The sequence below is a fragment of the Laetiporus sulphureus genome, assembly GCF_001632365.1.
Source record: "Laetiporus sulphureus 93-53 unplaced genomic scaffold LAESUscaffold_23, whole genome shotgun sequence".
Lineage (NCBI taxonomy): Eukaryota > Fungi > Basidiomycota > Agaricomycetes > Polyporales > Laetiporaceae > Laetiporus > Laetiporus sulphureus.
Genome location: NW_024468532.1, coordinates 7,623 through 18,540, shown reverse-complemented (window position 1 = coordinate 18,540; position 10,918 = coordinate 7,623). Strand labels below are relative to the sequence as shown.

The 10,918-nt window shown below is 51.5% G+C and overlaps 4 protein-coding genes across 4 annotated transcripts in view; 2 read left to right on the top strand and 2 right to left on the bottom strand.

Annotated features, from left to right (window-relative positions):
- Positions 1 to 317: 317 nt before the first annotated feature.
- Positions 318 to 780, top strand: LAESUDRAFT_654529 (Ribonuclease/ribotoxin; the record flags this gene model as incomplete). Its single annotated transcript, XM_040904485.1, has 4 exons — positions 318 to 406; positions 457 to 487; positions 543 to 666; positions 722 to 780. 4 exons carry the CDS (start codon positions 318 to 320, stop codon positions 778 to 780), a joined length of 303 nt encoding a protein of 100 aa, XP_040763562.1.
- LAESUDRAFT_701133 (uncharacterized protein) lies at positions 579 to 1,847 on the bottom strand. The gene is made up of 6 exons (XM_040906439.1): positions 1,773 to 1,847; positions 1,703 to 1,710; positions 1,541 to 1,654; positions 1,105 to 1,488; positions 722 to 1,052; positions 579 to 666 (listed from the first exon to the last, which is right to left on the bottom strand). Exons 1-5 carry the CDS (start codon positions 1,774 to 1,776, stop codon positions 900 to 902), a joined length of 663 nt encoding a protein of 220 aa, XP_040763561.1. The 5' UTR covers positions 1,777 to 1,847; the 3' UTR covers positions 579 to 666; positions 722 to 899.
- Positions 1,848 to 2,111: 264 nt separating this feature from the next.
- LAESUDRAFT_743599 (U3 snoRNP-associated protein Rrp5) lies at positions 2,112 to 7,279 on the top strand (the record flags this gene model as incomplete). The annotated part of the gene is made up of 15 exons (XM_040911265.1): positions 2,112 to 2,354; positions 2,401 to 2,508; positions 2,560 to 2,967; positions 3,023 to 3,247; positions 3,316 to 3,729; positions 3,793 to 4,134; positions 4,191 to 4,396; positions 4,453 to 5,290; positions 5,345 to 5,406; positions 5,460 to 5,655; positions 5,709 to 6,584; positions 6,639 to 6,792; positions 6,844 to 7,009; positions 7,062 to 7,112; positions 7,165 to 7,279. 15 exons carry the CDS (start codon positions 2,112 to 2,114, stop codon positions 7,277 to 7,279), a joined length of 4,404 nt encoding a protein of 1,467 aa, XP_040763560.1.
- A 154-nt stretch (positions 7,280 to 7,433) lies between these two features.
- The window catches only part of LAESUDRAFT_714538 (uncharacterized protein), a gene marked incomplete at both ends in the record, with an annotated part of 4,940 nt that continues 1,455 nt past the window's right edge, over positions 7,434 to 10,918 (bottom strand). The window contains 4 exons of the mRNA XM_040907076.1: positions 7,434 to 8,145; positions 8,196 to 9,679; positions 9,736 to 10,580; positions 10,637 to 10,807. Coding sequence (XP_040763559.1) covers positions 7,434 to 8,145; positions 8,196 to 9,679; positions 9,736 to 10,580; positions 10,637 to 10,807 — 3,212 coding nt within the window. The remainder of the gene's footprint in view (positions 8,146 to 8,195; positions 9,680 to 9,735; positions 10,581 to 10,636; positions 10,808 to 10,918) is intronic.

The following is a 10,918-nucleotide window of genomic DNA, read 5'->3' as shown; positions in this document are numbered from 1 at the left end:
GGCATATGGAGGCGTCGTGAAGAGCCGCATGCGTGTATGCAGGATGCGAACGTTCTTCAGGCTCGGCATCCCATCGTGAGGTATAAAGCCCCGCAAGAGCGTACATTCGCGTCCGCAGGATCGCCGACGTCTCTCCCTCTTCCCCGCGAATCATTGACGCGTCCCTTCCGGTATCATGAGATTGTCAGCCTTCTTCGTCGTGCTCGGCACGCTCATGCTGGGCCAAGCCGCTGCGTTCGTTGCAAAGCGTCAGTCGAGCGGCTGCACTTGCAGCGGTAAGAACGCGAACGGTACTTTTCACTGGGAACATTACGTTGATGCTTGACCGCCTTACCTTCTTAGATAATCATTACAGCTACGACGACATCATTGATGCCATTGATGAAGCTGAGGATGGAGGCGCAGGGTTAGCATCCATATTCCGCTTGATATAGGGCAACACTCACGAAAATGCAGCGACTATCCTCACCAATACCATGACTATGAGGTGAGGAGAGAGGGCTCTCTACGCGATTCCTCGAAGACACTGATGAGTTTACAAGGGTTTCGACTTCCCATCGTGCAGCGGCGAGTACTACGAATACCCTCTCGAGTCTGGCGAAGTGTATGTCGGTGGCAGCCCCGGAGCCGACCGTGTCATTTACGATGATTCTGGTGATTTCTGCGGTAAGCAATGTCCGCTCTTTTCACGAAAAAAGATGCTAACAAGCAGTGTACGTAGCTTGCATCACTCATACTGGGGCATCAAGCTATGATGGATTCGTTGAGTGTGACTTTTAGATACTCCGGGCAATCTGCGTCAATTTCTTGGTAGCGCATCTTGGGAATGTGAAAACCACTGGCTATTGATCATCGCATCATGTCAAGAGAATATATTACACGCGTCATGGGACATACAATTAGTAGTGAAGGCGGAACATGAACTGGAAACTGTACTGCTTGGTATCGGGGTCCCAGTGTGACCAATTCCAATAACCAGCATCATCCGACTCATCCTCGATCTCCCGAGCGGGTATGCGGAATGCGATGGTTTCATACGGCTCAGCTGCGACCTGTTAGGACAATGTTACTTTAGTATTCTACTCGCATGATGTGCTCACGTACTATCAGATATTGATATGCTTTGTTTGGTGGTTCTCTCTTTTGCTCCCAGGCGCTCATGAACCGCCTTCTAGGGATGACACCAGGCTTGATTTGCGGCAGATGCACCTGGACCATCATGCCCTCTTTACCAGTGTCCCTGTCACGAACTTTGGTGACACGGTAACCGGGCCGCCCAATTTTCAAGAAGACTTTACGCTGCACGTTGGTTTGTGCCGGCGCGATCATCAACTGCGTCTCTTTGAGATCGCGAGCAGCTCGGCGAGCCAAATTGGTCTGATGCTTCTTTCCTTGCGTGTGGGCAAGATATGAGCCTTCATTTGTATGAAGCGTCAGGCATAGACGGCATTCTAAGGAGCCCAGGTGGTTGCGGAGGATGTACGGATCCTGAACAGCAGCGATGAAAAAGATGAAGGTGTAGAATCATATACGGACGTACCTTCGCTAGATCAATCGTCTCGAGCGCGAGCTTACGAAGACGTTCACGCCTATCAACATTGGTCTCGGACGCTCCGGCAACACCTCCTCCTCCAAACTTGGAACCAACTCGATTCTACAGATTGCATGAGTCTCAATCCACATCGGTGGCCTGCCAACATACCTGGTAATCTAACACAGGCAGAACATGAGCTCATCATACGCGTCACGGAATATAAAGCATTGCAGCTCACCCATTTTTGAAGCCTACTGCTGAGAAATGCGCAGAGTCGGCTGGAAGTGTGTTGGTTGTCGTTTAAGGCAAGGACGGGCGCCACACTGCTGAGCAATAACATCCGCGGAGATCTCGACCCACGTGGACGAATCTTAGATCCCGATCAGTCCGGTGGCTGAAAATTTGGCTCGAATGCAAGCTGGTCTGCTCGTGCTTGTCTTCTCCCCTTGTCCCGCCACTCGCGTCCTGCGACATTACCACCACCATTGGACACTGAATTGACAGCTAAAACTTCCCTATATTTGCTGCCCCTCTTCTCGATACCATTTGAAAGTATTCCCGACGCAGTGTACGAACTATGGCCTCAGGCAAGAAACGCGTTCTGGACGATGCGTCTACCCATCCCAAGGCTAAGAGACCAAAGACGACTGGGCAGCCAAAGAAGTCTGCGGAGAAGATTGACAACCCATCTTCATCTGCATCTATCTTGTTGACGGAGGAGGTGGATTTTCCTCGCGGTGGTGGGACAAGTCTTACTCCCTTGGAGGTCAAAGCCATCCGTGCCGAGGCCGTGAAGGAAGCCAATGAGAAGATTTTCAAGGTAAGCAATAAATATACTTAATTTGCTCATGCATTTACTCGAGCAGGAAAAGCCGGAATATCGCGGCAAGCGCAGAGACAGAAAAGTTGTCAGTGAGAAAGAGAGTAAAAGGACTAGAAGCGAGACATTACGCATAGAGCACTTGAACTACAAGGTATGAGTCAAATATCATGTACAACTTAGCGTTGCTGCTGATCCATCGCAGCGAATCACCGTAGGAATGAAGCTATTGGGTCAGATTGTCTCAGTGCAACCTCTTGCCCTCATCATCTCTCTGCCCAATCAGCTCTTTGGCCACGTCCCAATCACAGAGGTTTCATCCCAGCTCACGTCTCTACTGGAGTCATTAGAGGAGGATGCGGACGAGGAGCTCTCTGAGGACGGGGAAGAAGGCAGTTCAAAACCCCGCGTTCCGGAATTGTCTCAGATCTTCCACCCTGGGCAATATGTGCGCACTATAGTGTCCATGATTCATCCTGCTGGCACCACGAACACAAGAGGTCTTGGACGTGATCACGACCAGGTACAAAAGGCCAGCCGAAGGGTCGAGCTGAGCCTAGTTCCCGAGAAGGTCAATGCTGGAGTATTGAAGACGGATCTTCGTCCCGGCTTCGTACGTTATGACCCTAGTATCACACTATACCATTCACCTTGAACTGGTAGCGCAGGCTTTGACCGCAGCAATCAAAAGCGTGGAGGACCATGGATATATACTCAACCTAGGCATTCCTGACGTCTCAGGATTCCTGTCATTCAAGGAAGCCAAGAAGGAACCTTTCGAAGGGGATGTGCTCGAAGTCGGACGCGTTGTGAACGCTTGCATAACGAAAGTGTCAGGAAATGGAAGAACCTATTCCTTATCTGTAGACCCAGCAGCATTTCGTGATGCATCGGTACGTGGATCATATACACGATGCCGATCGATTCTTAAATGTATTCTGAACCCCTCCCCCTCCCCCAGCTATCTGAGGTCTCGAGCGTCACATCTATCCTCCCAGGGACGCTGGTTCAGTCTCTGGTGATTGCCGTACTTCCTGATGGACTCAACTTGCAAGTGCTCGGATACTTTGGTGGAACCGTAGACCGGTATCAGATGCCGCTTGGTGACGTGGAGCAGAACTATAAGGTGGGGAAAAAACTCAAGGCGCGAGTTCTGTACGATGTTGGTCTGTCGAGTCCGCCAAGGTTTGCGCTGTCATTGGCCCCGCACGTCATCAAGTTCGACGTCAGAAGGGTTTCTGAGGATAAGCAAGGGGAGGAGTTACAAGTTGCTTTCCCCATTGGAACGATTCTTGAGGCTGTCAAGGTTATCAGGGTGGAAAGTGAACGCGGTCTAGTCGTAGAAGTGTCGCCTGGAGTGATGGGCTTTGTGCACGTATGTTCTTGCCTTTTCCTATCTCACATGTGCGCGGTTGTCGCTTACAAACTAAACTCCTAGATATCTCAAACATCAGATGATCATGTTCCATCATTGTCACCGTCTTCGGGACTTTGGAAGATTGGAACCGTCCACAAAGGCCGCGTGACAGGCTATTTCCCGTTCGACGGCTATCTGCAGCTATCCCTACGACAGTCTGTACTGGAACAGAAGTTCTTGCAGGTTGGCGAGGTTCAGGTTGGGGAGCTTGTTCGGGGGACCGTCAAAAGACTCACTGATTCTGCGCTGTTCGTATCTATCTCGGGCAGTGTGGATGCTGTGATATGGCCGAACCACTATGCGGATATCGTGCTTAAACATCCTCAGAAGAGGTTCATGGCAGGATCGAATATAAAATGTCGGGTGAGTGTGTCATGATTCCTCATGGGCAATTTTTGGACATTATCGACCTCGTCTAGGTTCTCGTAGTTAATCCTGAGCGTAAGCGGATCGTCCTTACTGCGAAAAAGACTCTGTTGGAGTCGAAGTTGCCAATAATTTCCAAGCCAGAAGACGCCGTAGTCGATTTGGTGACGCATGCCGTGGTCTTCAAGGTTACAGATAAAGGTTTGAACGTCGAGTTCTACAACAACGTAATGGCCTTCGTTCCAGCCCGAGAAGCAAGGTCCGTGCTCATTTTTTGTTGAGTTAAGACAAAGTCGCTGACATCGTCGTTGACAGCGAGACTGCGCTGAAATCTCTGTCAGAAGCGTTCCCTATCGGCAAAGCCGTGCAGGTCAAGGTCATCTCCGTTGACCCTGAAAGTAAACGCATATTTGCGAGCATTCGACAGGCATCTCCAACCTTCAAAAAGAATGTTTCGAACATCAACGGAGTAGAAATCGGCGACTCTGTGGAAGGGGTCATTGCGGAGATCCACAAGGAGCAGGCGCTCGTGACGTTGCAGCCGACCCAAGTTCGAGCGCTTCTCTCTCTGATCAACCTCGCGAACCGCCGTGGCTTACCTCTCGCGCAACTTCGCGCATCGCTCAAGGTTGGTGAGGAGCTAGAGGACCTCGTGGTCGTCTCACGCAATCCAGAGAAGGGCTTTGTGCTGGTTGCCACAAAGCCGAAGGAAAAGCAGTTGTTGCCTCAGAATCCAGACCTAAGATTGAATACTGTTGAAGTTGGTCAGGTGTTGGTCGGCCGTGTGGTCCGCCATGTACGCCGAGGTGCATTGGTCAAGTTCACGAACTCGATCTCCGGAACAATTCATCCCACGGACACCTGTGACGATTATGAATCTGGCTCGTTCCTCCCTCCTGTCGATTCCACCCTTAAGGTGGTCGTCATCGCAGTTGACAAGGCCAAGGGACAACTTACATTGTCCACAAGGCCTTCACGTCTCAATCAAGACGAGGACAGGGTAGTAGTTGATCGAGAGATCTCGAACCTCCACGACATCAAAGTGGGCGATACTGTCAGAGGTTTCATAAAGAGCGTTGCCGAGCACGGGCTCTTTGTGACGTTGGGTCGTGACATCGATGCACGAGTGCAAATCAGGGAGCTTTTCGATGAGGCAAGTCCCATTTCCAGTGAATCACTTAATCAAACTAATTATTTCATGAGTTAGTACGTGAAAGACTGGAAGAGCCATTTTGCGGTTGATCAACTCGTTAAAGGCCGCATCACGCAGTATGTATCTTTGAGGAAGTTGAACTCGCTGACTCACCGAGCCTATGGTATAGCATCGATCATAATAAGAAGCAAGTCGAGCTATCGTTCCGGTCCTCAGATTCGAGGAAAGGTGGGCAGTCCGGTTTCGTGATCGGTGATTTCTCCGAAGGGCAGAAGGTCGATGGTCGTGTTAAGAAAATCGAGGAGTACGGTCTGTTCATCGAGATCAAAGGTTCGAAGGTTAGTGGCCTATGTCACAAATCTGAGGTGTGTACTGGTGCTATTTGCATAATTTCCTTCCATCTCACTGTACATTCTAGCTCTCAGACAATCCCGATGCCGACGTCACATTGGCATTGCATAGCTTCCGAATAGATGATCAGGTGAAGGCTGTCATTTTATCGATCGACCAGGAGAAACGTCGTCTTTCCTTCGGTCTCAAGCCGTCGTACTTTGCTGAAGAAGATTTCCGATCCGGAGCCGAGAGTGAAGACTATACTGATGACGATTCGAAAAGACTCGGTGCCATCGATGATGGCGAGGTCGATGACGAAGACATAATGGCGGCACAAGAAGACGCGTCTGACGAGGACTCAGAACAAGTTATGGATGAGAACATGGGGCTGGACATCGATCTAGAAAATGGTTCTCTGCTGCAGCAATCAGTAGCTCAAGTGAACGCAGCCATAGAAGACCGCTTCACTGCGTTCTTGAATCTCAAGGAAGGCTTCCAATGGTCCGCTGAACAACGCCACGAGGAGGACATTGAGATGACATCTTCGTCAGATGAAGAGGAGGATAAAGGCCAAAAGAAAAAGAAACGCAAACGCAAGGAGATCGAGCAAGACTTTACTGCAGATATGCATTCCAAGGTCCCAGAATCCAACGCCGACTTCGAACGAGTGTTGCTCGGGTCTCCCAACTCTTCTTACCTCTGGGTCCAATACATGTCCTTCCAGCTCCAGATCTCTGAAGTGGATAAAGCACGTGAGATTGCTCGACGAGCTCTTCGAACGATCAACTTTCGTGAAGAGCAGGAGAAGCTGAACATCTGGATTGCCCTTCTGAACTTGGAGAACGTGTACGGTACAGAAGAGACGCTTGAAGCTACGTTCAAAGAGGCAGCGCGCTACAACGACTCGAAGACTGTCCATCTGCGCTTGGCTGCGATCCTTGACCAAAGCGGTAGAGACGAAGTATGTTGATGGTCTCAAAACAGCTAGATGAATCGGCTAAACGTATATTTACAGCAAGCTGAGGAGCAATACAAGCGTACATGCAAGAAGTTCGGTCAGAGCTCCAAGGTGTGGACGCTGTTCGGAGAACACTATCTGAAGCGGGGAAAGCCCGAAGAGGCAAGGAAGCTCCTTCCACGCAGTCTGCAGAGCCTGGAGAGGCGGAAGCGTATGCCAATGTCATTGTCTTCATACCGTTATGAGCTCACCTGGTTCACAGACCTGAAGACCATTTCAAAGTTTGCACAGCTAGAATACAAGTTCGGGGATCCAGAGCGTGGCAAAACGGTTTTCGAAGGCATCGTGGACTCACATCCAAAGCGTTGGGATCTGTGGTCGGTCTACATTGATATGGAAGTACTTCAGGGCGACATTATGAGCTTGAGGTAAGTGTTTATCGTACGAAAACAGACGGATTCTGAACATCTCGCCATGCAGAAATATTTGTAACCGTGTGCTTGCTCTGAAAATGACCAGTCATAAGGCGAAGTAGGTATTCCTCTGCATTGCAGCAGTCACTCGAGCTTACATCCTCGGACAGGTCGTTCTTTAAGAAGTGGCTGGAAATAGAACGTCGGATTGGTGATGAGCAGGGAGCAGAGATTGTCAAAGCGAAAGCTATCGAATGGACGCAGCGCGCTGCTGGCTCGTCGTGATTAGTACAGCATTGTACGCTCTTAATCTACTATTTTACCGCGGATATACCTCACAAGAGAGAGCAAATGATAAGCTAGCATATGATGAGATGCGCGAAACCAACCGAACGACAAAAGAGTGGGTGGGTATATGCAAATAAATATCGAAAGAACGTCACGACCGCGATCTCGTACGCTCATGTCCTGAAGAAGTTGGGTCATAGTCCATAAGAGGCCTTCGATTACTCATCGAACTAGCCAGCTGCCGTTGCCAGTCATCAAATTGAGTAGACAGATGCTCGAATGCCATGGCGTTCTCGGAACTTGAAGTGCTCGCACGACGCTCCGAGATATCAGACATAGGCCGACCTTGGCCGAACGTGGGCTGGTCGACTTCGAGAAGTAGACCAATTTTGTGTGACAACTCCTCGTTTTCGCGTTTCAAGGTTAAATTCTCGTCGCTCAACTGCTCCAAAATTGTTTTATCGTGACCTCCACGAGCGATTACCAGGGAATTCTGTAAGCGTTCGATATCTTGCTCAAGCTCCTCGATGCGTGAGAAGCGTTCATCAGACTCTCGTCGAGAAGTGATGACGTTGTCCCTCATGTGCTCGAGGTCCCGTTCCAATGAACCGATCCGCTCACGCAGATCGCGATTGTCATTGTTGAGGCGTTGGACCTGGCGCTGCGCATCCGAGAGCTGGTTGCGCAAGAACTCATGGCTATCTTCCTGAGAGGGTGTATTGCGGCCGTGGCCATTGAGCCCGCGCAACCGCGAGCCCGGCTCCGTGCTGGATGCTCTATCGAGCTCCACCTGCATGCTTTGATTGAGCGTTTTCTGCCTGTTCAGCTCTTCTTTCATTTTGCGCATCATCTTCTCAGTACCTCTGCGGGTAGTAGTCAGACTTGTGTTATTTTATTCCACTTGAACGCTCACTTCACATAATGTACCGCGAGCTGGTAGTCCTCTTCAAGCTGCTGCAAGCGTGCCTTGTACGATGCTTCGGTCTCCTCAAGCTTACGTTCAAGTTCTATCGCACGTATATCCGCAGTACTGTCGGTGCCGTTCTGTCTCTGTGATGAACGCAAGTCGTCCAACTGGGCAGACAAAGAGTCTATCTGGGTCTCAGCGTCCTCTTTCTGACGCAGTGCAGAGCGCAGATCCCGTTCCATATTCTCTTGCTGTCGGAGTTGATCTGCGAGCTTGCTCTCCAGATCCGCTACTCGCGATGACGATGCAGCACCACCGGATGGAGGACGTTCACCATCAACAGCAATGCCATGATCCGCCAAGTACTTGCGCATAACGTCCAAACGGATAGTTGCAGATGAAGCCTCCTTCATTTGCGCCTGGTATTCGGACTCTTTCGACACCAGATCTTTCCGTAACCGGCCACTCTCGGCCAGCGCACTGGAAAGCTGCATCCGCAGACCTGCTACCTGAGCGAGAAGCGATGAGGTCTCTGTCTCTGCATCCCGTGCCTTGTGGCGCTCTTGTGTCAACTCTTCCTGCGTCTCATCGGCACGACGAGTGACATCTTTCAGCATGTCGCGTAACGAAGTGATCTCTCGCTGTAGAGCTTCCAACTTCTCAGCATGGCCATGTGAAACGCGATCCTCATCGCTCTTGAGGTCCCGATACGAGTCAAGCAACTCGCCCAAGTTGCCCGTGGTCAACGCCCTGAATGCATCGGCTTCCTCTCTCGACTTCGCCCATGAATTCTCCACGTCCCGGATCCGCATACGGGCATTCTCCACCTCCGTCGTGCGGGCTTCGAGCTCTCCCCTCAGGTCGGCCAAATCTGTCTCCAGCTGCGCGATCTGTTCTCGGGCATGCATATTCTGAGTGTCGATCTCCTCAGCGCGACTCGAAGCGGTTTGCAATGCAGAGCGCGCTAGTTCGAACGCCCGCATATGCTTCTCGTGTGAGTCTGTCAGCTCTGCCAACTGTGATTGAGACCTGAGGTACTCCGCTTCCCGCTGCTCGAGCAACGAGGTCTGTGTAAGAAGGCGGTCGGTCTGGTCCCTATACATCGTCTCCATTGCAGCATAGTTCTCCTGTAATGCCCGATATGCTTCTGACTCTCGGTCGTGCGACTGAGAGAGGACATCCACGCGCTTCGAAGCATCCTCAGCGCGCGCTTCTGCCTGCTCCATGAGTCTTGTCTGTGTCGCCAGGGCTTCGGAGAGTTCGTTGATCCTGCGGTCTTTCTCCGCCTGCTCGGTCGCCACCACGGAAAGTTTCCTCTCCAAGTCAGCGGAGCGCTCGCGTTCCAGTCTCACATAATCCGCTTTGGAGCCGACCTCCAATGCAGCCAATTTGGCACGGTAGAACGCTGCTTCTTGCAGAGCACCCGCGCGTAGGCGTTCAGCCTCCATAATCCGATCTGACGCTGCCTTTGCCTGGTCAACGACGCTGGTCTGATAACGCTGGTCAGCGGCGACCCCATCTAACAAAAACAAAAGCCATTGCAAACCTGAATCTGCGCTCTCAGCTGCTTGAAGCTGATGATCAGCTCAGTGACCTTCTGCCCATCAATATCATCGTCGTCTGCCCGCTTCAACAGATCCTCTTCCAATTCGGCATACACAAATCCAGCTGTGGACGCCTTCGACAGCGCCGCCTTCATCCATGTCTCGCGCTTCTTCATTGTCTCTATTTCTACCTCTCTGTCCTTGAGGTCCCGGATCAGGTTGGCAGGAGCGTTGCCCGTCGAGGCAGGCTTTAGAAGCGCAGAACCATTAGGCGAAGGCGAGCCCGGCTTCGCCATGTAGAATGCTTCTGCAGGAGGCTTGCCCCTATCCACGTTAGGCGAGGGGCTGCGCGCAGAAAGCACATTGCATCCCATGGCGACGCTAGCCATGCTCGGAGGTTCCTGGCTCTCAATGTGTACCATTGGCGACGTGGCACGGCTGCTGTTGTAGACTGGGCTCTTCGCGCGATTCTGTTCGGGCGATGTCGCCCGTTCGCGGACGTCTGCAGAAGACACCTCAGGGCTGCTGTCGCCCCCATCCATGCTGTCCTCCACCGTAAGCATCGCGCTTTTGCTGCTCTTGGAGATAGTCGAAAGCGACTGCTGCATTGCGACGCCAGTTGGCGCTTTAGTATCTGACCGCTGGCTGGAAGGAGACATCGCTCGACGGACGTCCTCAACATCTGAGCCATGCTGCTCTGGGGACAAAGGTCGCAAACCGTTGATAATCGGTCCTGAGCCCGGCGCTGGCGATGTGGAGTTTTGCGAGGCGCCAATGGAGGATTTCCGGCCTATTGAAGGTGCACCGGTTTGTGGCAGCTTGTTCGAGTCTGGATACTTGATGTGCTCTACATTGAAGGCTTTTCTATGAAACACGTTCATTCCACAACGCAACGAGACGTACTGGTGTCCAAAATATGTACGATTGTTGGGTCCTCTGGCTTCGCAGGGCTACTCAATGATTCTCCTCCGAGACCACCAAGCACAAACACCCGCGAGCCCATGGAGGCCATAGCATGCCCAGAACGGGGGCTCGGTGCCGGACCCATCTTCTGAAACATATACCATCGCTGGTCTAAGAAATTGTGATAAACATTCAGCTGACATATAGAAGGTCATGAAAATGCACTCACTGGATATCTTGAAGGCGCCAAGGTCGCCCAGATCCTTTCCATCCACTCCCCTA